The sequence below is a fragment of the Tursiops truncatus genome, chromosome 8 (assembly GCF_011762595.2).
Source record: "Tursiops truncatus isolate mTurTru1 chromosome 8, mTurTru1.mat.Y, whole genome shotgun sequence".
Lineage (NCBI taxonomy): Eukaryota > Metazoa > Chordata > Mammalia > Artiodactyla > Delphinidae > Tursiops > Tursiops truncatus.
In genome coordinates, this window is record NC_047041.1 from 103502822 (window position 1) to 103527913 (window position 25092).

Consider the following 25092-nt stretch of genomic DNA (forward strand, 5'->3'; position numbering starts at 1 on the left):
ATGGGCTGGTTTCTGGCAAGTCAAACTGGGACTCTGAAATACATATTTTTCCTGCTCTGCCCTGAACCTTCTAATTAGTGAGAACGCACATGGGCAGACATAAATCAAATGTCCTATTCCCTGAAAACTTGTCCTAGGTATCACTGAGTGGGTAACATCCCGCCGTTGCTGAATTAGGGCTTGCAGAGTGAGTGCATGTGTGGGGGTGTGTGTCGGGGTGTTTGTGGGTGCAGGGGAGGGAGGGAGGGACAGAGGTGCCTGAGGTGAGCCCTCACCACCTGTTTCCTTCCCTCTCAGACCCCTGGGCCTCTGCTTCCGGCCCCCCCAGCCCTATCTGCACCTGCACAGCCACTGCAGGGGAATATATATATTTGCCCAATTAAAACATAATTATGGGGGAAATGGCTTTCATGGAGAAGTGCTTTCCCTTGCAGGAAAACCTCCGCTGTGCAGTGTTGCGTAGACCCCGGCTTCCACCACTGATGGGCTACAGTAATGGACTCGGTTTTGGGAAAGGCCATCTGTCTCTGCTGACTGGCCCTGGCGTGGGATGTGTCCTCCCCTCGCTGGTGTTCGGACTGGACTCCAAACAGTAGTTGTGAACCAGCTCTGGGTGGCCTGTGGGCCGGATGCGCACACTCGGCCTGGGGGTCCCAGTCAGTTGGGTCACCGGTTCTGTGCTGCGTTGGTCGTGGAGGGTGGACCGATGCCTTGGAGACTGTTGGGTCGTCTGTGTCCCGGGTGGTGTGTTGTAAGCGATTTCCTCGTAACCAGATGGAAGAAGCCTCCCCACCTAGGCTGGCAGCCACCGGCCACAGCCGGAGGGGCTCCTCGTGGCAGCTGCACGTGTGGGGTGAGTGAGGCCCCCCCCCCCAGGGAGCCCTGGATCTCGGTGGCCATCAGCCTCCTTGTCCGTGAAAGGCGGGGGAGGCAACTGCGGGGTGGAAAGTGAGGGTGCGGAGCTGAGATCACCAACATCCTAGGACCCCAGGTTTTTCAGAACGTATCCCCTGGGCCAAGGGTAGAAACTACTTGTGATCAGAAACATCTGGGGAGCCCTGGGGCTTAGGAAGTGAACTAGGTTTCTCACTGCGGGACTTCTCAGAGCCTTGAGACTGGTGGTCACGTGCCCCTGTGTCCCCCTCTGCCTAGGCAGCCTTGACGGGTTGGGGAGAGAGGGCGCTGACTGTCCTGCGAGCTGGGTTGTGCCCAGAGTGACACACGGCATCGCCGGCACTGCTTTTCACGGTCACCCTCGCTTTGGGGTGGCTTCTTCAAGCTGTCACCTCTGCATGGCGGCCCTCTCTCTCTCCGAGGACCGTGTGGGATGACCCAGCGTCCTGTTTGAGTCTTAAGGTCAGAGTAAGCTCCCGGCCGTTCTCATCGAGGGATTTTGTGTGAGGAACATAAATGTTCCTGGAGGTACTTGTTGTTGCTTTGGGGCTTTGTCCCCTCACACAGATTTAGTCTGGAGGCCATAGGGTTTTGGGGCAGGGGAGGTGGTGGAGGGAGAAGCCCGGCGCAGGATCGGGGCTCCACCCCCACCCCTGCCAACTGCATGCTGTGTGGCCTTGCTATGTGACCTTGGTGACCCCTGTGCTTTGGACACCTTATCTGCTAAAAAAGGTAGATAAGCTAGCTCCTCCCTCAGCAGGGGGTCATGAGGGTAAGTTGGGCAAAGGTAGAGGGTGGGGACCACACAGCAGGCATTTCTTCCTCTGCCTGGCCCCCTTGAGTCTGTGGTCCCCCGTGGGTGTTGGGCTGGGGGCTGGGCGCTGGTGGTTACCACTTGCAAGGTGGGGGGCTCGGTGACAATCTGATATCATCCCTGGGGTGACCCTGGGCTGGGGGTGACCCTTTGCTGGGTGGGAATTAGGGCCACACGGTCATTCCTGGAACGGGCCAGGTCAGCTGGGTCGGGACCCTCAGGGTAGCCCTTGGGGGCGGTTGGCTGCCCTGACTGACACCCAGGGGTCCCTCTGCAGGCACTGGGCCTGGATCAGGTTCCGACCCTTTGTCCCCCAGATCTTCCAGTAGCTACCAAGCCCAGGCTCTTCCCAGAACGGAGGTTCGGTCCTGTCCTCAGCATGGCCAGTGTGCCCTCCTGCCTGCCCTGGGGCCTGAGTGGCCCCGTGTCAGGGCCATAGCCCCCCGTGCAGGGGACAGCCCCCCAGCCCATCTCCCTGTTTCCTGAAGCCCGGGAGGCCCGCGTCCTAAGGTTCTTTGTGCTCTAAGGTGTCGGAAACAAACGACCTCATTTTCTTTTTATCTTTTGCAGCTGAGTTCTTCTTTCCTGCTCCACCCCGCCCCCCCAAACCTGCCCCCCGACCGTTTCCTGTTCACCTGCTTCCCTGACCTTTGAAATGTGGTCCCTGCTTCCCTGACCTTTGAAATGTGGACCCTGCTCGGGAAGCTTGCCGGGGGCCTCTGGGTTAATTACCACCTTCCTATAGGTTGAGTGCGCGCGTGTGCGTGCGTGCGTGCGTGCGTGCGTGTGTGTGTGTGTATGTATGTATTAGAGAGACTGGGATGGGGGCTGGGGAACATCAGAAATGGGGGTGACTGAGCTGGAAGGGAGAGGATTGTCTCCAAGCTGAGTTGGGAGCCTGGGCCTGGCTGAGGGTCGGGGCGGTGGGGGGGAACGTGCGGACGGGGGTGGGGTGGGGTGGGGAGGCAGGTGGGGAGGCACTGGGAGCCGGGCAAGTGTGGGCTGAGTGCGGGGAGCAGGGTGAGACCACATGGCTGGGCTGGGACGGGGGTGGGGGGTGGCCTTTGTCCCGCACCCAGCCATGTGCACAGACCTTAGGAAAGCAGGTTGGTGAATCCACAGCTCACCTGTCAGCCCGGGGCGAGCGTAGGACTTCCAGTGTTCCGGAAGTGTCCTCGAGCTCCTTCCCAGCCCTCACCCGTGCGCCCGGCCCCGGGAGCCACGTTCTAGTTGTGTCTGTTCCGAGCGCCCCCACCGCTGTGGTCGCGATAAAAGCTCTTTATAACCCGAGCAGCCTTGGTTTGGGGAAAGGCAGGCTGCGCTTCCGAATGGTTTACCGTTGTCTGCCCGTCGTGGCGACATCTGCTACAGATTTGGGGCGAAATCTGGCGTTTCTTCGTTACTTGTATGCGAATGGCAGCAACTCAATCAATCGGTCATCATCAAGACAGCGCCTGGAGACTTCCCGGGTGGCGCAGTGGTTAAGACTCCGCGCTCCCAGTGCAGGGGGCCCGGGTTCCATCCCTGGTCAGGGAACTAGATCCCACATGCATGCCGCAACTAAGAGCCCGCGGTCCGCAGCTAAAGAGCCCACGTACTGCAACGAAGATCCCGCACGCGAAAGATCCCACGTGCCACGACTGAGACCCCGTGCAGCCGAATGAATGAATGAATGAATGAGTAAATTTAAAAAAAAGCACCTGGAATGGGAAGGGTGGACCACCGCCCCTTTGGCAGCCAGCCCTGTTCTGCATGGGGCTGTGTGGGTGACACCCCCATCCCTGCCCTGGGGAGTGGGGTGTGGCCCGCCTGGTGAGGGTACACACAACACCCTCGGGGAAGCGGGGCAGGCTGGGAGGGCTCCCGGAGGACCCAGGCTTTCACCTGGGCCAGGCAGAGCCACCAGGGAGGGTTTGGTGGGAGTGGGGGCGGTGAAAGGCTTGGGGGTGGAGAGGGTGGGGTCCGTGCAGGGGAGCCTGGGCGCCTGAGGCCATGGTGGGGGGACAGAGAGAGGAATTTGGGGATATTCCCTGGCTCAGTGGGTTCTGAGATGGCTGGGTGGGGGCTGTGATAACTCAGCCGAGGTGGAAACTGGGGAGTAGACTCATTCCCGGGCGTTCGGAGATGTTATCAGAGATTCATCACTCGGGCTCAACCCTTTCGGGCCTACAAGTTTGAGTTTGCCGAGCTTTCCGTAAAAGGCAGAACATCTGTTCAGTTCAAGGAAACCCAAGATTTTATTATTGTTGTAAATGTCAAGTCTGTCCTTTGGAACATTTAGACCACTGCAGGATGGTGTCACCAAAAAGAGCCCATCTCAGTTGGGTCGAAGCCTGAGATCAAACACGGGGTTCTGTGGCCGGAATTGTGGTCGCTGTAGCTGCACGAGGGCTGCCGTGGCCGCTGCCCCCGCTGTGAGAGCAGCACAGGTGGCGAGGGCCTCCCGGGAGCTGAGGGCAGGGACGGAAGTGTGGGGCGGGGGGCCCTCGGCTTCGAGGAACTTCCCACATTAAAGTGAGCTTGGATTTTTAGTATTGCTTCTCCCTTAATTACGAAAGTTCCGTGAGACACCAAGGTGTGATTTTGCTGAGATGCTATTTCCAGCCATTTTAAGGTCTCCGAGCCTCATTCTGGGCCAAGCCGCGTGTGGTTCTGTTACTGCGCTTGGAGGGGAGGGACGGAGCTTTTCTGTGCTCGGAGCTGGGGAGGCTCGTTCGCTTGCACTTTGGGGGACCGCACAGGTTTCTCCTTGGTTCCCATCGTTTTAGCCAGATCAGTGCTTTTCACCCGTTCCCGCTTAGAGGGGACGTGGAGCTTTCCCGCCTGGGGAATGGGGGGGCTTTGTCCCCATCCCAACCCAAGTGTCTTTGAAGTTTCCTGTTTTATCATAAGATTCACGGGAACTTGGCAGTCTCTCTCTGTTACAGTCATGCTAGTTTCATTTTTTTTTTTAATGCTTTGAATTTTATTTGAAGCACCTGGGGGTATATTGAGGAAATAATGTGCCAGAATGTATGCCAAAAAAAAAAAAAAAAAACAAAATTTTACGGGGACGCTAAAGAAGACCTAAATAAATGGTCGTGGATAGGAAGACAATATCGTAGAAATGTCAGTTTCCCCTCCATGATGTAGAGATTCAGCACGGTTCCCAGGAGTGCACTTCCCTTCCCTTCCCGGTGCAGAAATGTTGGTGCCTCGCATTTGAGGATGTGAGGTCATGGTGGGGTGCCACGTAGAGGTGCAGCTGGTGACATGGGCTGGGGGAGGTTGGTGCAGGGGAGGCCAGCAGAGCTTATGGGAGTGGTTGGGAGTTGGTGATACTGAGCAGGTAAGTAAATATATTGACAATCACAAAAGCCACGTTTCCACTTTGGAGAGCGTACTGACAAACGTAGAAAGAGGGGAGACTAGAAAGTACCCCGAGGAAAGGTTTAACATTGCAAGGACAGCCATGAAGTCATGAATTTTTACCACGTGTACACACACACACACACACAGAGAGAAATAGAGAAATGTTATGGGTGTGTGTGTAGGAATGTACGTACATAGATATACAGTGGGTTTTCGTTATTCACAGTAGTTCTGGTGTATAAAGCCACCGCAAACACTGAATGAGTGAATTCTGAACCACTGGTCCTGGGGGAGATACAGGCTTGGGTTCCCCCCCAGAGCTTCCGGTCACATTTTCATCTGCCGATCGACACGCAGCCTTGTTGGACGTGTGTTTCTGTTTAAAGACACCTGATTTAATAGGTATTGTTGGTTCATTCACACTGACCCATGACCAGTAATGCTGTAAGCTCATCTAACACCCATTTCCTCTGTGCGTACACCACGCTGCAGCCACCCTGCACACCAACAGCCCCTCAGCCCTGTGCCTGGGGCCGTTTTCAACAGTGAAATCACCCACAGAAAGCACAGAAAATGCCAACGATGTGGCACTAACGACTGGAGAGGACGCACGTTTACAGTGTGAGCTGAGACGGCAGGGCAGAGCTCGCCTGTGCCACCCTGGCTGGGGGCTGGCGTATCAGGTGACTGTTTTTCCGCCCCTCTCTGTGCATGTGCACGTCCAGGAATGATCGGAAAGCCTCTGGGCATCGATGGGGTTATAAATAAATCTGAGCCAGTGGGCGACTCTCCAGGCTGGCATCTGTGAATAAGGAGGAGGGACCGTGTGTATGTTCCCCAGCTCCGTCTGCTGAGAAGGCCCAGAAGCAGTGAGCACACCCAGCACCCAGGTCTTGGCTTCTAAGGATCACTCTCCACTCAAAGGAAGCAGAGCTTCTCGAGAAAGGGCCGATTCTCCAGCTGAGGCAGGGAGAGATACACATGAGCCTGGAGCATGTCACTGTCCCAGAAAGAAAGTAAAGAAATCCTCAAGCGATGGTGGGGACGTGTCAGGGGGACCCAAGAGCCGATGCAAAGGGACTCTCACCGTCCAAACGTAGGAAACATTTGAACATCAAAGTAAATGGGAATATTAGATCTTAACCCATTTCACGAAATAGGTATAGATGAGTCTACACTGGCTTCAATTAGTGAATACATGGTACATAGTAGACATGCTTTAATGACCAGCCAACGTGTAAAATAAAAAATCCTGAATGAAGGCTGTAGCTGTAGTTCTGAGCCATTCTTTTTAGTAGCTTATAATCTACAGTATTACTAGACCATCAGGTTTTATTTATGTTATTATTTTGAATAGTGTTAAAATACACATAACTTAAAATTTACCCTCTTAGCCATTTTAAAGTGTCCAGTTCGGTAGCATGAAGGATATTCATGTGTTGTACAACCACCACCCCCATCCATCTCCCCCCATAATTGAATAAACTAGTAAAGCCAGGCTTTCACCGCCACAGACAACAGTGTCATGAGCATCATCGTCTGTCTGTCTGTCCTGCCAGCTAAGCTCTGACATTTTTGCTTTTTTCATATCGTAAAAACTTTAAAAGCCATGCCATGAAAAATCCCAACACGGATTTTATGGAACTTGGGGAGCTGGTTGTAAAATGTGTAAGGGGATGTCGTGGACCCAGGGCAGCCGGGACTTTCTAAAGGACATGAATTAGCAGGGACTGCCCCTTCCGGCAGTCGGGGCTGGTTAGAAAGCCTGCTCAGCACGTGGTGTGGTGCAGGGCTGGGCAAGTAGAGAACAGAGGGCACGTGGAAGCAGACGCGGGCACAGCTGGAGGAGGAGCTCCTGCCCCTGGGGATGCAGGTGTGAGCAAGTGCGAAGGAGGGGTGGCGAGTGCCCAGTTGGAGAAGCCCAAGCTGGAAGCCACCCAGAGCCGTTAGGCGTCAGGAAAGTTACCGTGGGTAGAGTTCATTGCCTTGAGCACAGAGCTGCATCTCGGGGTCGGACCTCTGCATGCTAGGCACTCGCTCAGTCTCCTTCATGTCTCCCTCCTCCAGGGAGCCCGCCAGCTTCACCAGACAGTTTGTTCTCCTCCAGGCACCTCCTGTCCATGTCACTCATCTGCCTTTTCTTCCTGCTTAGGTGGTTAACCGCATGTGTGCGTGTGTGTATAATGTGTGTCCTGCCCAACTGCGCTGCAGGCTCCCTGAATGCACCCCACGTTGTCTTCCACTTCTTGGCCTTCCCCGTGGGGCTGGTGTGGGACGAAGGACCATTGCTGACCCATAACCCATAGTTTGCCTCCAGCCTCCAGCCTGCTCCAATGAGCAATGTAACGCTTGGTGAATATCAATAGGGCTTATTTTGGTGTAGTAGCAGAGGATTGGGTTACGGTGAGTTGGGTTGTGTTTAGTGTAACCATGTGAACAGTGTAAAATACAGGCTATTGGAATGGAAGCCCAGACATCTGCTATGAATTCTATATATAAATACTGGCTATGCTTACATGGGTTAAAATGGGGTTGTTGGCACTGGGATCTTCAGACTCCTGATTCCACTGTGGTAGGGACTGCACGTTAATCACGGGTCCTGGTACCCGGGCCAGGACGGGGAAGAGTGGCCTTTTTCTGACACCGATGGGCCGAGGATGCTGGGAACGGCATACCTACCCTAGAAATAGGTGGGAGTGGTCTATCCCCGTCCCCTGGCAGGGAAACACGGAGAACCCACAGAGCTCTGTGGGTGTTCTGAGGGCCATGCCAAGAAGGGGCTGCGTGAATCCAGGGTCACAGAAAGGGTCATCCCTGCCTGAGTCAGCCAATTGGGAAGCCAGGATGAGGGAAGAAGGTCACGGGGGGAATTCAGTGGGCTTGGGGTGCAATGGTGCCTTGAGAAATGATCTATTGAGGTGAAATGTATGCAACGTAAAATGAACCATTTTAAAGTGAATAATCCATTGGCCTTCAGTGCATTCACAATGTTGGGTAGCCACCGCGATCTAGTTCCAGAACATTCCATTGCCCCTATAGGAAACCCTGTCCCCATTAAGCGGTTTTGCCTTATCCCCCACCCCCACCCCCCAGCCCCCGGCCATTACTAATCTGTGTGTCTGTCTTTGTGGGTTTGCCTGTTTGGGGCATTTCATGTGGCTGGAACCCTGTGCTGTGTGGCCTTTTGTGTCTGTCGTCTTCTGGCATCATGTTTTCAGGGCTCATCCATGTTGTAGCCTGTGTCGGTCCTTCACGGCTTTTTACGGCTGAATTATATTTCATGGTATGGATAGAGCACGTTTTGTTTATCCCTTTGTCCATGGATGGACATTGGGGCTACCTCTGCCCTTGGGCGACTGTGAATCGTGCTGCTGTGACCATGCACGGACAAGTATTTATTTGAGTTCTCTTGGGTACACACCTGGGAGTGGAATTGCTGGGTCACGTGGTACCTCGATGGGTAACTTTTTGAAAAGTTAATTACTTTTGGCTGCGTTGGGTCTTTCTTGCTGCGCACGGGCTTTCTCTAGTTGTGGTGAGCGGGGGCTACTCTTTGTTGCGGTGCACGGGCTTCTCATTGTGTTGGCTTCTCTTGGTGCGGAGCGCGGGCTTTAGGCTGCGGGCTCAGTAGTTGTGGCTCGTGGGCTCAGTAGTTGTGGCTCGCGGGCTCAGTAGTTGTCGCGCACGGGCTCTAGAGCTCAGGCTTACTAGTTGTGGCGCATGGGCTTAGTTGCTCCGCAGCATGCGGGATCTTCCCGGACCAGGGATTGAACCCGTGTTCTCTGCATTGGCAGGCGGATTCTTAACCACTGCACCACCAGGGAAGCCCCTCGACAGGTAACTTTTTGAGGACCTGCCGGGTGCTCTGCACTGCAGCCCCACAGCAGCCAGCGGCACCTTTTAAGTCGTTACCATTTCCTGCTGGATGGATGAGGAAACAGGCTCAGAGCAGAGATAAAAAGTCTGGCCCCAAATCTCGCAGCTGGAGGCCAGGCTGGGGTTTGAATGAGAGTCTGAGCTGACGTGCTTTCCTGTGTAGCAGGACCGGCCCGGGACTGGATGAAAGAAACACTTAATGAACTACAAGCACAGGTGCTGCCCCGGCTGGTGTTCACTGAGTGCCTGAAATGTGCTGCTACCGGGCTGAGGCTTTGTATGAATTGCTCTGTTGAAGCCTCACAGTCTCTGAGGTGGGGGTGCAGTGAGGGCCCCCATCTCACAGGACGTTGAGCTCAGAGAGGCCCAGATCTGAGCCGTGCCCCTGAGCTGGCTCCAGGCTGCTCACTTGGGGTGGGGGGGCGACCCGGTCTGTGTACCCTTGTGATACGTGGTCCTGAAAAAAAAGAACTTGCACAGAGAATGTCATAGCAACGTAAATGGAACCTGGGGTTAAAACATTTCAAGATAGTTATCCAGAGGCTTAACAAAGTCATCTTTCATCATGCAGTCCTTTCTTCAATCTTCATCCCCACCTAGCACCTTCTCATACACGCAATTCTAGTACAGATCGGGGTTTATAGCTACGTTGTGTGTTGACTTAACGTTTCTTACACATTTTCTGGTGTCACTGCAGTCATTTTCTTACTACTTTAACGGACACAACTTTCTACTGAGAGAACAGACTAGGTACCCCAATGTTGGAGATTTTTTATTTGTTTATTTTTCTTATTATAAGGAAGGCTGCAGCGAATATTGTGTCTAGGACCTTTTCCTTCCTTCAGGTGTTCCTTGGGATAAGGTCCTGTGGGGCCCGTCTCTAGGGAGAGGGTTTAAACGTTTTATGGTCCTTAATACCAGATACCGCGGTATTTCCTAAAAGGGCTGTTCCCGCATCTGCGGTGGCCAGGTGACCCCGCGTGAGTCCTGGGGTGCGGTGGCGGCTGGGCTGCCGGTCCAGCTCTCTGCCCCTCTGCCCTGCACTCCTCTCCCTCCTCACACTGCTTGTTTCTTCTCCTCACTGCCCCAAAAGCTTGGGCCACTGGTCAAGAGATCATCCCTGGAGTAACCTGGGGCAGGTCAAAGCACCCTTCCAAGAGCTGCAGTCTCCTCACCTGGGAGATACACACCTGAACCCCTTGACCTACAGGGTCTTGGGCCCGTGGGCGTGTCACCTCGGGAAGGAGCACAGAGGACCATCTGCCGCTTCCTGCGTGCTTCGCCCCAGGACCTTTGCACTGGTCATCCCCTCTGCCAGGATGCCCTCCATCTGGCCCTTTCTCGCTGCCCCCTTCAAGTCTTTGCCCAGGTGTCACTTTCTCAGCGAGGCCACCCTGACCATCTTACGTGAAACGGCAGACCCCACTCCCCAATCCTTTACCCTGCTCTGTTTTGCAAACCGCAGCATCGATGTTGTGAGGCATAACTGACATCGCCTTACCCATCATGTGGGTCGCCTGTTGTCTTTTCCCCCCACGTCATACAGGACACGAGGGTGGGTTCTGGGTTCGGTTGCGTGTCCCAGCCAGGCTGGCATGTGCTACGCGACACCCCGCTGCCTGCCCACTGGCTGGCTCTGTCGCGGTCTCAGCCCAGTGCATCACTCCTCAGGATGGCCTGTCCCGACGCCAGCCCCTCAGCTGGCCACTCTAATCCTGCCCGCCTCCCCAGCCTCCCTCCTCCCGTGGGGAAGGAGGGGCCCCAGGCGGCCACATCTCCCAGATGAGCCAGGGTACCCGTGGCCCCTGGTAGGCTTGGGGCCGCATCAGCCGGGGCTCCCCAAGCCCTAGGAGGGGCACTGGGAGGGTAGGTGCCAGCTGGGGGGGCAGCCCCCCACAAGAGGCCCCCATTGCCATGAGTCCCCAGGGTAACCGGAGAGTGAAGTGGGTGTCTCTTCAAACTTAGGAATTGAGTGTGTGGTAGTTTCTAGATGTCTTCGAAGCAGGAGTGGCTTCTCCTGGAGAGAGCCTGCCCGCCCTGGCCCTCCTAGGAGTCTCAGTTTGGGAAAAGCGCAGGAAATTGAAATCCACCCCCCATCACCTGTGGCCTTTGAAGGGTGCTCCTGAACTGCCCAGAGTGTAAACTGCGGGGGAAAATGTGGTCTTTCCAGTTTGGGGAGAAAGAGCAGAGCAGAATTAGGATTTTTTGTGCGGGGGCAGCTTCCAGGGCTCCCGCCTCCTGATTCTCCCCCAGCCCAGGCTCCCTGGCCTCTGGGACTTCGGCTGCGGGGAAGGGTTAACTTACTGGGTGTCTGGCTAACAGCTGGGACTGGCGACTCGCCCCGTGGGTACCTCCCTCCAAAGTGCTTCCCCTGGGGGCCGGAACGCCTCTGATTGGAGACTGCTGTCTGCGGGGCCATCCCTCTCTTGATGCTGATGCCGGGTGAGTTTCGTCCCTCACCTGTGGCCACCAACTCCCAATGGAATACCTGTGGCAGCGGGGAGCTTGCCTCCTCCTGAGATGGTCCCTTGCACTGTCGTCCAGAGGTGCTAGTTTAGAGAAGAGTGAAGCTGGCATCCTCCCTGCTGGCCTTCGCGAGGGGTTCTCGGGCGGGAGCTGGGTCCATCCTGGTGGGGGAACGTCACGGGGCTTTGGTGCGCGCGCCTGTGTCTGCTTCTGGGGAGAGGGTCAGCTTATCAGAGGGCTCTGTGACCCCCGAGGTTAGGAACCACCCGGGCCGGTCCTGCCTTCGCCGGATGAGAGGGGAGGAATCTCAGGAGGCCGGGCACGGTGAACCTCGCAGGCGAGGTGGGATTACTGGTCGTCTGTGCTCCAGTGGCCGGTGGGGCCCTGGTGACGATGAATGGGCAGGTGCTCTGGGGGCACCCGTTGCCCTGCATGTGCTGTGGGGTGTCTGCAGCAGCTTTTCTGCCTCGGTCCACGGGCCTCCAGATCCCACACGGCTCTTCCTGTGAAGGCCCTCTGCCTCTGGTCTGTACGATTCTTCCTCCTCTGAAGGTCTGGACCCTCCCTCATCCTGGGTATCACCCCCTTGCCCACCGTCCTCCGACCGGCCGGCCTCTGACCCTCGGAAGGCACCCGGCTGCCGGCAGCGCCTCCGGTGGTGTGTGTCACTGCCACTCTGCTCTGTGGAACCTCTGGCTGACAGTGGGGACCCAGACCCTTCCGGGCACCCCGCCCTTTCCCTTCTCACCTCTCACAGAGCAGAGGTGACTCACTGTCTTGAAATTAGGATGCTAGGATGCTAGTGGGGTGGGTGAAATGTATTTATAGAGCAGCTGCTGTGGGCTGGCCCCGGGCAGGGCAGGGCGTTCTTAGACGGGCAGACAAGCCATCCTGGAGTGCAGGGTCCACTGGGACCCTCAGCATATTGTAGCAGCTGGGAAAACAGGGAAACTTCCATTTTTAATTAAAAAAACCTTTTTACTGAAGTGCGTATACACAGAAATGTGATGCCTTTTTACAAACTAGATACGCCTGTGCAGCGAGCACACGATGCCTGTTCCGGAGTGTGGCACCTGGTGTGCTGCTGAACTTGGTTCCTCTCGAAGCCTTGTCTTACCCTTCTGTAAAATGGGTGAACTGTCACCCACAGCCCAGGCCTGTGTGCCGAGAGCCCAGGGGGCCCAGAGAGGAGCCTGCCCAGCTCTGTGTGCCGTGAGCGACCTTCAAAGAGCCGCCAGCCTGAGAGGATGCTCACTCTTTATCACCTGTCTGTACCTGCCTGGGGCAGGGAGGGGTGAGATTAGGGACAGAAGTTCTTTGGTGGCCATCTCCTCCTCGCAAGAGGTCAGGATGCCCAGCTCGGATGTAGTTGTTACACCCCTGTGTTTGATCTTTGCCGTGTCCCTGCTGCCACAAAGAACTGTAGACGTGACATAATGATGGTGGTGGTGGGAGGGGTGGAGCCCCGGAGACGGTCCTGACCTCGAACCCTCCGCGCGTCCTCCTACCCTGCAGAGGAGGGGCCTGGGTGGGACACACGGTGATTTCAGGAACTGCAGCGCCGTCTGCTGCGTTGAAAGAGCCTCTGCATGGGTGGCTGGGCCCGCCCAGGTGCCTTCCCGGCAGTGGCTGGGGATGGAAGGAAGGAACCGGGAGCCTCGGGCACGGGCCGGGCGGGGTCCAGGCACCTAGCCCCCCGTCCTGGTCTGTGCGGCCTGCGGCTCAGCCTGCGGTCCTCACGGTTTGCTTCTACCCCCACAGCCTCGCCGCTCCTCCTGTTTGCCAACCGCCGGGACGTACGGCTGGTGGACGCCGGCGGAGTCAAGTTGGAGTCCACCATTGTGGTCAGCGGCCTGGAGGATGCGGCCGCGGTGGATTTCCAGTTCTCCAAGGGAGCCGTGTACTGGACGGATGTGAGCGAGGAGGCCATCAAGCAGACCTACCTGAACCAGACGGGGGCTGCCGTGCAGAACGTGGTCATCTCCGGCCTGGTGTCGCCCGACGGCCTGGCCTGCGACTGGGTCGGCAAGAAGCTGTACTGGACGGACTCGGAGACCAATCGCATCGAGGTGGCCAATCTCAATGGGACGTCCCGGAAGGTCCTCTTCTGGCAGGACCTGGACCAGCCGCGGGCCATCGCCTTGGACCCCGCTCACGGGTAAACCCAGTGCCTCTGCTCCCTGGTGCGAGTGGGTGGGGTCGTGATTTCTCTCTTGAACTTACTTGAGCCCACGTACCTTTTTTAGAGAAAATGCGGCAGTCTTAAATGGGTTCGCTTTCAGAATTTGTTGTTGTTGAGAACCATTTCCCCGTGATACCCTGTGTTGTGGGTTTTTTTAAACTCGCTGCCTCTGCTTGGCCGTGGATTCGAATCACTAAACGTCCCAGATGTGTGTGTGACGGTGTCCGAGGAGGTGCGAGCGCTCTGACAGGTAGAACTCACACCTTTCACTTCCTTTATGACTGCATCAGCTGAAAACGGGGGGAAAAAGTGAAACTCCTTGTCCAGAAGGGGAACTTGCTGCAGATGGTTTCTCTGGTGTCTTCTGGAAGCCCTCTGCTTCCCCCTGCCTCCCAGTCTGGCTGAGCTCACGTGACCTACGAAGGCTCAGGGCCCACCCATGAGTTCCAGGTGGGGTTTTGTGAGTGGCGGCAAAGCTAAGAACATGTGCAGAGTTGAAGGCTGGGATGGAGAGATTGTGGGGAGATGACCGAGCTGCCCAGCCAGGCCAGGCTCACTGCAGACTTTTATGAACGGTAGCTGTTCGTTCGGTCATCCCTCGGCCCTCTATTCCCTCTTCCTGCCGCCTGGGAAGGACACACTCTTAGCCAGGCTGCATCAAGCTAGGCACCTGCCTCCTGGCCGTGCTCGACCCACTGCTGGGTCTGCCCACTCCTCTGCTGTTCATGTGTCAGAAACGGCTGTTGGGCATCTGGAACAGAAACACCGTAGGACTCTGGGTTCTGGTCCTGATGCCCCTGACTTGCTGTTGCCCCTGGCAGTGCCCTCCCCTGCCCTGGAGGGGTGGTGACACTGGCCGCACTGCCTGCAGCCCAGGCTGGAAGGACCTCTCAGCCCACCCTGGGGTGGGTGGAATGAGGTTTGGGAGGCAGAGGCCTGTCCTGCCAGTGCAGGTGCGTGGGTAGCTCGGGGAGCACCCTGGGTGAGGGGGCGCTTTGGTGGCCAAGTAAACCTCCTTACGGGGGCCTTCTCGGCGTGTTGACTGAGAAGGCACACTAGACTGGCTTCTGATGTCGGAATAGCTGGAGCCTTCTGGAGCTGCTGGTTTAAAAGCTGAGTGTTTGTGTGTGTGTGTGAGCTCCATTGGGAGGTGCTTAGTACTTAGTTGGGAAGTGCTCAGTTGGGAGGTGCTTGGTGCTTGGTTGGGAAGTGCTCGGTTGGGAGGTGCTTGGTGCTTGGTTGGGAAGTGCTCAGTTGGGAGGTGCTTGGTGCTTGGTTGGGAAGTGCTCAGTTGGGAGGTGCTTAGTACTTAGTTGGGAGCAGTCGTCTTCATGCTCACACCTAGTCTGGCTTTGCCTGTAGCATCCCTAGGAGTTGGTCCATCTCTGGCCCTGTCTTTTCTTACTAAATGTTTGAAATCTTTTCTGATCTTGCCTCTGAATTCTTCCCCCAGATCCTGCTGGGATCACACCCCTGCCCCTGAGGTAGAGTTGACTTTGGTGTTGATGCCCTGGGCAGGATATCTGAGGCCCCAGCCTCTCCCCCACATCTCCCGCCGCCCCAGTGATGTGTCTGATGCGTGACGGAGCGAAGTGGTGGTGCTAAGTGTCCCACTCACCAGATTGAATGGCGGTGAGAACGCTGGACTCTGGTCCCAGCTTCGTCTGTGGTGTGATCGAGGTTAGCAGTGTCCGCTCCATCCCCTTAGACACCGTTGCCCAGGAGGGAAGGACTCCAGGCCAGTGCATAGGCACCATGGGCAGCGCCCCACTCTGCCGAACACTGGCCTGGCGGTGGTCCTTGCCATGAGTTCAGGCTGAGTCCTGAGAGCGGGGACAGGGGGCTTCATTCTCTGTCCTGGCCACACACTCGTGTCTGCAGGGAGCATCACTGCCTCCTCCTGGCCCTGTTGGAACCTCTGTTGTCTCCGTGTGTCTGTCCTCTCGTGATGCAGCCTTTCTGCCTCACAACTAGGGTCCCTCCTTAGATGAGGAGATACTGCCCCTGCTACGTCATCAGGAAGGAAGGTTCTCAGTCTGAACGTCAACCTCAGGGTGCACGTGACCAAGAGCCCCATAGCCAGGAGGACCACAGACCCCAGGGCCTGGACTTGGTCAGGTTCAGCAGCACAGGTGGCAAAGGGCAGGTGTCCCGGCGAGGCTGGGGAGGCACCTCCGCTCCCAGCACCAGGTGCCCACTTGGGCAGCAGAGTGGGCTCCAGGGAGGACTCTCTGGCCCTGAGGACCCGGGGCCGGGAAGACATCAGCCCAGTGCTGGGGGGTGGCCCGGGCCTGTCCCAGCCCATGAGGGGCTGCAGTGGCTCCTGGGTCTCGAGTTAAAGCCGGGCTGAAACCCAACCCCCTCTTTAAGATGCAAAATGGCCCTTCCCTAAAATAACACACAACCACAACCGCAGCCAGCCTCTGCCCTCTGCGCGCGAGACCAGGCTGCAGGGCTTTGCTTCAGGAGTTGATTTTCCTCCGTGGAGCTAGGCTGGGCCTGTGGCAGCGTTGAAGGCTCTGCACGAGCACATCCACGCCAGCTGGGCTCTGGGAACAGGGTGGCTCGCAAATTCCCCATTTAAGGAAACCAGCCGGGCCTCTGTTATGAAACCCGGGGGAAGGAATGTGAATTATGCTCCTCGCGGAGGTCCTGAGCCTGCACATTTTCCGGCCTTTCCCGTTGGCCACCAAGGAGCGTTCAGGAGCATGTGAGTGGATGGCTCTGAGACTGATTCTCCTGACACCTTCTGGGCAGCCGGTGGGAGGGCTGGGCTCTTTCCAGGCTGCTGGGGGTGGGAAAAGCACAGGGAGAGAAAGGTGCCTGCACCAGGCCGGCGGGAGCCTTTGCTGAGAGCCTCGGGTGCCCGGAGAAGTTCGCCACCACCCCAGGCTGGGGGGTGGGTCAGACAGCGGCCAGGCTCTGACCTCAACCGGAGAACCGTGTTGTGCTCCCAGAGCTTGTGACCTGGGGCAGCGCAGCCTTCCGGAGCCTCGGTTTTCTCACCTGTCCAATGGGAATAGTCCCTGCGTCACTTCTTCAGTGGAGAGCAGAGTGGAGAGCTTGTTGGAGAGGTGTTCCAAGTTCTCTGTCCCCATGGGGGCTGGAGAGCAGGGGAGCTTGGTGACGATGGCCGGGTGTGGTTGGCCCCTCGCCGCACGTGAAGCCCCCAGGAGCTCATTATCATCATCTGTCATCACCCGTCTAGCAGGTGGCGACAGTGCCAGCTCCGAAGTGACACCCCTCTGGGAAGGCCCCACGGCCCCGTGGATGGGGGTGGCCTTCGGAGCTCCCATCTCGGGGGAGTGGCAGCTTGTGTGCGTGTCATTTTCTCTCTCCTGCTGGACAGAGACCCCCACCAAAGGGCAAGGCTGGGCCTGTTCTCCCCACGTCCCTGATGACTTTGCTGGTCCCTGGTGGACGGCAGCTCAGGCTTTGCTGAAAGGCATGAAGTTTTACCTCTGAAGATGTGGAGGCTGAGAGCGGGAGTGGAGAGGGAGTGCGGGGAGGGGACTTGATCCGTAATAGAAGCAGCTCGAAGGGAAGCAAGCCTGTGGGCCCAAGCAACTAGGGTGTCTGAGAAGTGGCCTGTTTTCGCTCCCACTGTGTCCCACGGCCCCGCCTCTCCCCATCTGGGCTTGCGCTGTCTTCCCTGGCAGACCCTCCCACGAGGGCACAGGTGGCTCCCAGGAGCCCCCTGCCCTCCCCTTGCAGGCCGACTCCCATCTGCCTGTCTCTAAGCGGCCACTAAGGCTGAGGGTAATGGGGTTTGTTGATTGCTCAGGACTGACCTGTGCCCACTCCAGGAGGGGGTGTGGGAGCAGACACACCACCTGGAGAGGTTCATGAACCTCGAGTGGAGGCGGGGTTCCTCCAAGGGAAATCCAGGCACTGTCCCCCTTCTCTGCGGAGAGACACCGGTGGACAAAGTAAAGTGAAACAGGTCTGCCACCCCTCGTGCCCCGTGGCTTGTCCCCAGCCGACTGGGCCAGAAACCCAAGGGACTCATGTCCTCAAGGCTGGTGCGGTTCCCTCTGCTCTCCACTGAAGAGCCATGCTGAGAGGGCGCCCCGCCTGGACATCTGGGCCGTGGTGGGGTTTGAACCCATCAGCCCAGATGCCTGCCTATTATCTCTGCTCATGTGAAGGGACATCAAATAAGGAAGCCTCTAAGGAGGCGGTGGTTTCTGGCTGGAAACTCTAAGAACATGGTTCAGCAGCGCTGACTCACCCACAACCCACCCAGGAATAACTGGTATGTTCCAGTGAATACCTCACCTACGCATTGTTGTTCTTAACAGACTTCTTTTTTTTTTTTTTTTTTGCCGTACGCGGGCCTCTCACCGTTGTGGCCTCCCCCGTTGCGGAGCACAGGCTCCGGACGCGCAGGCCCAGCGGCCGTGGCTCACGGGCCCAGCCGCTCCGCGGCACGTGGGATCTTCCCGGACCGGGGCACGAACCCGCGTCCCCTGCATCGGCTGGCGGACTCTCAACCACTGCGCCACCAGGGAAGCCCCAGACTTCATTTTTTTAAAGCAGTTTTAGGCTCACAGATAAATTGAGGGCAAGGTACAGAGAGTTCCTGTATACCCACGTACATTTAACCTTTGTCTTTTGACAAGGATTCAATGTCACGTATCCATGGTTGTATTATCCTACAGAATCGTTTTGCTGCCCTACAGATCCTCTGTGCTCCGTCAGTGCATATCCCTCCCCAGTCCCTGGCAGCCCCTGATCTTTTCCTGTCTCCATAGTTTTACCTTCAACAGTGTCGTATGCGGGAACCATAGAATGTGTAGCCTTTTCACGTTGGCTTCTTTCACTTAGTAACATGCGTTTAATGTTCCTCCGCGTCTTTTCATCGCTTAATAGCTCATTTCTTCTTAGCACTGAATAATATTCCATTTTACATATTTTAATTGCCTTTTAGAAGTTCATTTACAGCGTTTTCATAGTAGCAAAAATTCAGAAGCAACGCAAACGTTCTAAGTGGTTTCCCTTAAATAATTTACCGTACTATATAGCCATTAAAAGAACAAGGAGGGTTTCGACTAGTAAGAAGAGGATACCTAGAATATGTTGCTAAATGAGAACAAGTGGAAACAAGTATATTTGATTATCCAACTTTGATTAAAACTTAATATATTACACGGAATTCCCTGGTGGTCCAGTGGTTAGGATTCTGCGCTTTCACTGCCGAGGGCCTGGGTTCAATCCTTGGCTGGGGAACGAATAAGATCCTGCAAGCAGTGCAGCCAAAAAAAAAGAAAAAATTAATATATTACTGACTGCTTAGAAAGCAAATCGGAAGTAATGTTACCCTTGGCCCGGAACATTGGGCGAGATTTCAGGGCAAATTCACTGTCTCTGTTTCATATGCTTGCATTCATATAGACAGAAATCAAAGACGAAACAAACACGAGCTTTTCTCATCGTGCTTCTGTCCTCCTTGTTAGGTACATGTACTGGACAGACTGGGGAGAGATACCCCGGATCGAACGGGCAGGGATGGATGGCAGCACCCGGAAGGTTATTGTGGACTCGGACATTTACTGGCCCAACGGGCTGACCATCGACCTGGAGGAGCAGAAGCTGTACTGGGCGGACGCCAAGCTCAGCTTCATCCACCGCGCCAACCTGGACGGCTCCTTCCGGTAAGTTCCGCCTGGCTCTGGGCCCCCACCTTCCCCACGGGGCCCTGGCCAGTCCCAGCTGGGCGTTGGCTGATCCTTCCCAACTCAGGCCAGTGGTCTCAGACCTGAAACCCTGGGGGCCTGAGGCCTGCAGGCCTTTTCAGAGCTGAGGTCCATAACAGTGCACACACCATGTCTGACATCCCACCCAAGCAGGGTCTGGGGTGGCATCTGCATCTATTTTATAGCAAAATGTAGAATGCTCATTCTCAGTGGGATCGCAAAGGCTAAAGAGCCCTACATCCAAAGCAGTTTCATGGCTCCTCAGGGTGTGAGCATCAAATTAACGTAGGATCCAGCAATTCTGCTCCTAGGTTTATGCCCCCAAAGAATTGAAAATTGGTATCGAAGTAAATACGTGTACACGAATATCCATCGCAGGAGCGTCCACGATAGCTAAAAGGTAGAAACAGCTGAAACGTCCACCAGCAGATGAGCGACGGATGGATAAGCAAGACTGTGGCATATCTGTGCCATGGAGCGGTGCTCAGCTATAGCAAGGAATGAGGCACGGGTGGGCCTTGAAAACATGCTGCTAAGTGAGAGAAGCCGGACACCAAAGGCCACATGCCGTGTGACTTCATGGATGTGAAAAGCCCAGAACAGGCGAATCCTTAGGGACAGAGGGCAGACGGCTGTTTCCAGGGGCTGCGGGGGGAGGGGAGACGAGGAGTACCTGCTTGGTACATTCAGGGTTTTCCTGTGGGGGTGGAAATGTTTGGGAAACAGCTGGTGGTGATGGCTGCACATGGTGAATGTGCTATGCAGCTCTGAATTAAGTCACTTTGAAATGGTTGATTTGGTGATATGTGAATTTCACCTCAAGACATTTTTTGTATGTTTGGTTTTGTTTTCTTTTAAGTTTATTTATTTAATTAATTTATTTTTGGCTGCGTTGGGTCTTCGTTGCTGCGCACGGGCTTTCTCTAGCTGTGGTGAGTGGGGGCTGCTCTTCGTTGAGGTGCGCGGGCTTCTCATTGCATGACTTCTCATTGCAGAGCACGGGCTCTAGGCACATGGGCTTCAGTAGTTGTGGCAGGTGGGCTCAGCAGTTGTGGCTCACGGGCTCTAGAGCGTGGGCTCAGTAGTTGTGGCGCACGGGCTTAGTTGCTCCGCGGCATGTGGGATCTTCCCGGACCAGGGCTCGAGCCCGTGTCCCCTGCATTGGCAGGAGGATTCTCAACCACTGCATCACCAGGGAGGTCCTGTTTTTGGTTTTTGATTGCGATATAATTGGCACATAACATTGTATTCATTTTAGGTGTATGACGTCGTGATTTGTTGTGATTTGTTATATGTGTATGTTGCAAAATGATGACCACAATAAGTTTAGTTAACATCCATCACTATAGAGAGTTACATTTTTTTCTCCTGTGATGAGAACTTTTAAGATCCACTCTCTTGGCAGCTTTTAAGTATACAGTACAATATTGTTAACTGTAGTCACCGTGCTGTATGTTACATCCCCAGGACTTACTCATCTTATAACTGTAAATTGGCACCTTTTGATCCCCTGTACCCATTTCACCCACCCCCCTCCCCTGGAAGCAGGGGTTCTCTGTATCTCTGAGTTCTGTTCTCTGTATCTATGAGTCTGGGTTTTAATTTTTTTTTTTTTTTTTTTGCGGTATGCGGGCCTCTCACTGTTGCGGCCTCTTCCGTTGCGGAGCACAGGCTCCGGACGCGCAGGCTCAGCGGCCATGGCTCACGGGTCCAGCCGCTCCACGGCATGTGGGATCTTCCCGGACCGGGGCACGAACCCGCGTCCCCTGCATCGGCAGGCGGACTCTCAACCACTGTGCCACCAGGGAAGCCCTAATATTTTTTATTGAGTTATAATTAACATACAATATTATATTAGTTTCAGGTGTAAAACATAGTGATTCAATTATGAAATGGTCACAATGAGAACAGTTAACCACCCATCACCAAGCAAAGTTATTATAGTATTATTGGCTGTATTTCCTATGTGTACGTTACATACTTCCCCATGACTTATTTTTTTTTTTAAGATTTGATTTTTTAAAAAAATTTATTTATTTTTGGCTGCATTGGGTCTTCATTGCTGCGTGCAGGCTTTCTCTAGTTGCGGTGAGCGGGGGGCGGGGCTACTCTTCGTTGCGGTGCACGGGCTTCTCATTGTGGTGGCTTCTCTTGTTGTGGAGCATGGGCTCTAGGCGTGCGGGCTTCAGTAGTTGTGGCACATGGGCTCAGTAGTTGTGGCTCATGGGCTCTAGAGCGCAGGCTCAGTAGTTGTGGTGCATGGGCTTAGTTGCTCCGTGGCATATGGGATCTTCCCAGACCAGGGCTCGAACCCACGTCCCCTGCATTGGCAGGTGGATTCTTAACTACTGAGCCACCAGGGAAGTCCCCCATGACTTATTTATCTTGTAGCTGGAAGTTTGTACCTCTGATCTCCGTCATCTGTTTCATCTGTTCCCCTACCCGCCCCCTTTGGCAAACACCTGTTGGTTCTCTGTATCTACGAATCTGTTTCTCTTTTGTTTTTTAGATTTCATATATAAGTGAAATCATACGGTATTTGTTTTTCTCTGTCTGACCTTTTTCACTTAGCATAATACTCTCCAGGTCCATTCATGTTGCCACAAACGACAAGATTTCATTCTTTGTTATGGCTGAGTAGTGTTCCATTGTGTGTGTGTGTGTGTGTGTGTGTGTGTGTGTGTGTGTGTGTGTGTGTACACACACACACACACACACACCATCTTTTTTTTATCCATTCAGTCTATCTCTCGACAGACACTTAGGTTACTTCCATATCTTGGCCATTGTAAATAATGCTGCAGTGAACACAGGGGTACATATATCTTTTCAAATTTGTGTTTTCATTTTCTTTGGGAAAATACCCAGATGTGGGATTTCTGGATCATATGGTGGTTCTATTTTTAGTTTTTTAAGGAACCTCCGTGCTGTTCTCCATAGTGCCTGCACCAATTTACATTCCCACAAACAGTGCACGAGGGTTCCCTTTTCTCCACATCGCTGCCAACATTTATCGTTTCTTGTCTTTTTGGTAATAGCTATTCTGTTCTTCCTCTTCTATTTTTTGGAATAATTTGAGAAGGATAGGTATTAACTCTTCTTTAAATGTTTGTTAGAATTCACCTATGAAGCCATCTGGACCTGGACTTCTGTTTTGGGGAAGTTTTTTGATTCCTGATTCAATTTCATTACTAATTATCGGTAACTATTCAGATTTTCTGGTTCTTCACGATTCAGCCTTGGAAGATTGTATGGTTCTAGGAATTTATCCATTTCGTCTAGGTTGTCTAATTTGTTGGTATATAGTTGTTCATAGTATTATCTTATCCTTTTTAGTCAATAAATCTTTTTAAAAAGTGACATGAAGAAAACAGGGAAGAGGCAATGTCAGGTCAGGCTGGGAAAGAGCGCGAGTGTATGATTTTTGGTTGTTCAGTGGTACCTTTTGAGTGTGACTCCCTCCTCAGTGTTGTACCAGGGACTGAGGACACGATGGTGACCACCCATCCACAGTGTCCACCTCAGGAAGCCTATAGTGGGGTGCGGGTCATTAAACCAGATAATCGCATACTACCAGCTGTGTGAATTACGATTCTATTATCGTCGTCCATAATCTCATTAAAAACAAGTTCTCGTTTGCTGGGTATCATAAATACACAGATGAGAATAGCTTTTTTTTTTTTAACACTGATACAAGTTTAATTTGCTTTGATAATATAAATTATTGACATCGTAGGAATGAGCAAGTATCAGTAACTTTGGTCCGATTTGTGTTACGTTGTTAAAGCATCAGGCAGGACAGGTGTGCTTCTCATCAGCTTGTTGTCACCAGGTGTGGCGTCCTCCCTGCCACTTTTCTTCCTTCTTTCTTCTCTGTGGGGCACTTTGGCAACAGCCCCCGTTCTGGAAACGGGTTAGACAGGGAGCAGCTGGGTGTGCAGGGCCCCCCACGTCACTGTCAGGGGTGGCGGGAGGCTGGCTGGGTCTGGAAGGTGCCCTGCGCACCCTGGCAGAGGGTTCCTGGGATGCCCTGGCCTGGTCTCACGCTGCTCCATCACCGCTCCTGTTGTCCTGCGGGATGTCGATGGGTCAGCAGTGACAATGGAAGGCTTTCAAAATGCGGAGCACAGTGGGGACCCCCTGACGGCTCCTCCACCCGCCTCCCCCCCCACCCACCCACCCACAGGCAGAAGGTCGTGGAGGGCAGTCTGACGCACCCTTTTGCCCTGACGCTCTCTGGAGACACTCTGTACTGGACAGACTGGCAGACCCGCTCCATCCACGCCTGTAACAAGAGGACTGGAGACAAGAGGAAGGAGATCCTTAGCGCTCTCTACTCGCCCATGGACATCCAAGTGCTCAGCCCAGAGCGGCAGCCTTACTGTAAGTCGGGGCCAGGCTGGGGGTGGGGCAGCTGGGAGAGGCCCCTCTGCAGAGCTGGCGTCGGGGTTGCTTCAGGCAGGGTCATGCCCCAGCGGTCCTCGGGGGTGGCAGAGGGATTCCCAAGGAAGGTTGCCCTGTTTTCAAGGCCCAGTGGAAGTTACGTGTTTATTCATGAAAAATCTGCTCCAAGTCAAAGTTCTCAGCCTGGGGTCCCCATGGGGTCGTGGCAGGGGTCCCTGATGGTGAAAAGCTCCTGTGACAGGCAGCCAGCAAGCAGGGCCAGGGCCTCGGGCTCGCCCCCTCCCACGAGGACCACCACCTGTTCTTACGGGGACCCCACTGGTTCCCATGGGGACCACAGAGCGGGGCGGATTCTGGCCACGGTGCTGTTGAAGGTTCCAACTTTGTACTTAAGAGTGGGCTCCCAGGGGTGGGGCTCTCTGGAGTGGTTTTCTGGGGAGAACATCGTGGTCCTTACACGCAGGTGGGTTTAATGCTTTGCATTTCATGGGTACCACCCTCCACCCTGTCCTGGGTGGAGTGAGATGCCAGGAGTATTTGTCAGTTCATTTGCACGCTGGTTGTGCAAGGGCTTGGGAGAATGAAAACATTGTCATCAGCTACCAGAGGCTCGGCCCAGTGGCCAGGTGTGGCCACCAAGCTTCTGTGCAGAGCCCATGGGGTCCAGGCATGTCACAGAGATAAGACAGGCCTCTGCTCCAGGACCCCCCGGACCCAGGGCCTCCCCTTACCACGCAGGCAGGTCCTGGGATCCTGCCAGGGAGGGCTGGGGACAGTCTCCGCAGAGGAGGTGTCCTTTGAGGGGCCCTGAAGAAGATGGGGTTTCTTGTGGTAGGAGATCGGGAAGAGGGGGCAGGGCGGGGAGGATGCCCACACTGGGAGTGGTGGGCGTGGGTGTCTAGGGCCCATCCGGAACCTCCTCCCGCCTGCCCTGTCTCCCCAGACCACACGCAATGTGAGGAGAACAACGGCGGCTGCTCCCACCTGTGCCTGCTGTCCCCGAGGGAGCCCTTCTACGCGTGCGCCTGCCCCACTGGTGTGCAGCTTCAGGACGACGGCCAGACGTGCAAGGCAGGTGAGCCAGGGAGCGGCTGGCGGGAGGGGCGGCCACCAACCTGGGTGCCCCACGATCTGCTTTCCTTGGGGAGGGGTTCACGCGGCCCGGGCTCTGAGCGCTGACAGCCGAGCAGCCGGGATTCAGGTCAGATCTGGGCTCTGCTGCCTGATGGGCGAACGACCTTGGAACTCAGGTTCCCATCTGTAAGACGAGGTCGTGCCAGATGGGCAGAGACCCCCAAGTAACAAGCGCACTGCCGGCACGCGCAATCGCACCCTAAAAGCTGGCTGTCTTTGGCTATTAAATCAAAACTGTGTTTATTGTAACAAGAGCAATGGTGTTAGAGAGTGTG

At 55.0% G+C, this 25092-nt stretch overlaps 1 protein-coding gene across 14 annotated transcripts in view; it reads left to right on the top strand.

The window, feature by feature from the left end:
• The window catches only part of LRP5 (LDL receptor related protein 5), a 108762-nt gene that overhangs the window by 15462 nt on the left and 68208 nt on the right, over positions 1–25092 (top strand). For all 14 annotated transcript variants that reach the window (XR_012333630.1, XR_012333631.1, XR_012333632.1 and 11 more), the window contains exons 2-5: positions 13163–13559; positions 19040–19237; positions 23466–23662; positions 24627–24758. Coding sequence is in view for 10 of the 14 variants with exons in the window: in XM_033861310.2 (XP_033717201.1) it covers positions 13163–13559; positions 19040–19237; positions 23466–23662; positions 24627–24758 (924 nt within the window). In the remaining 4 variants the exon portion in view is untranslated. The remainder of the gene's footprint in view (positions 1–13162; positions 13560–19039; positions 19238–23465; positions 23663–24626; positions 24759–25092) is intronic.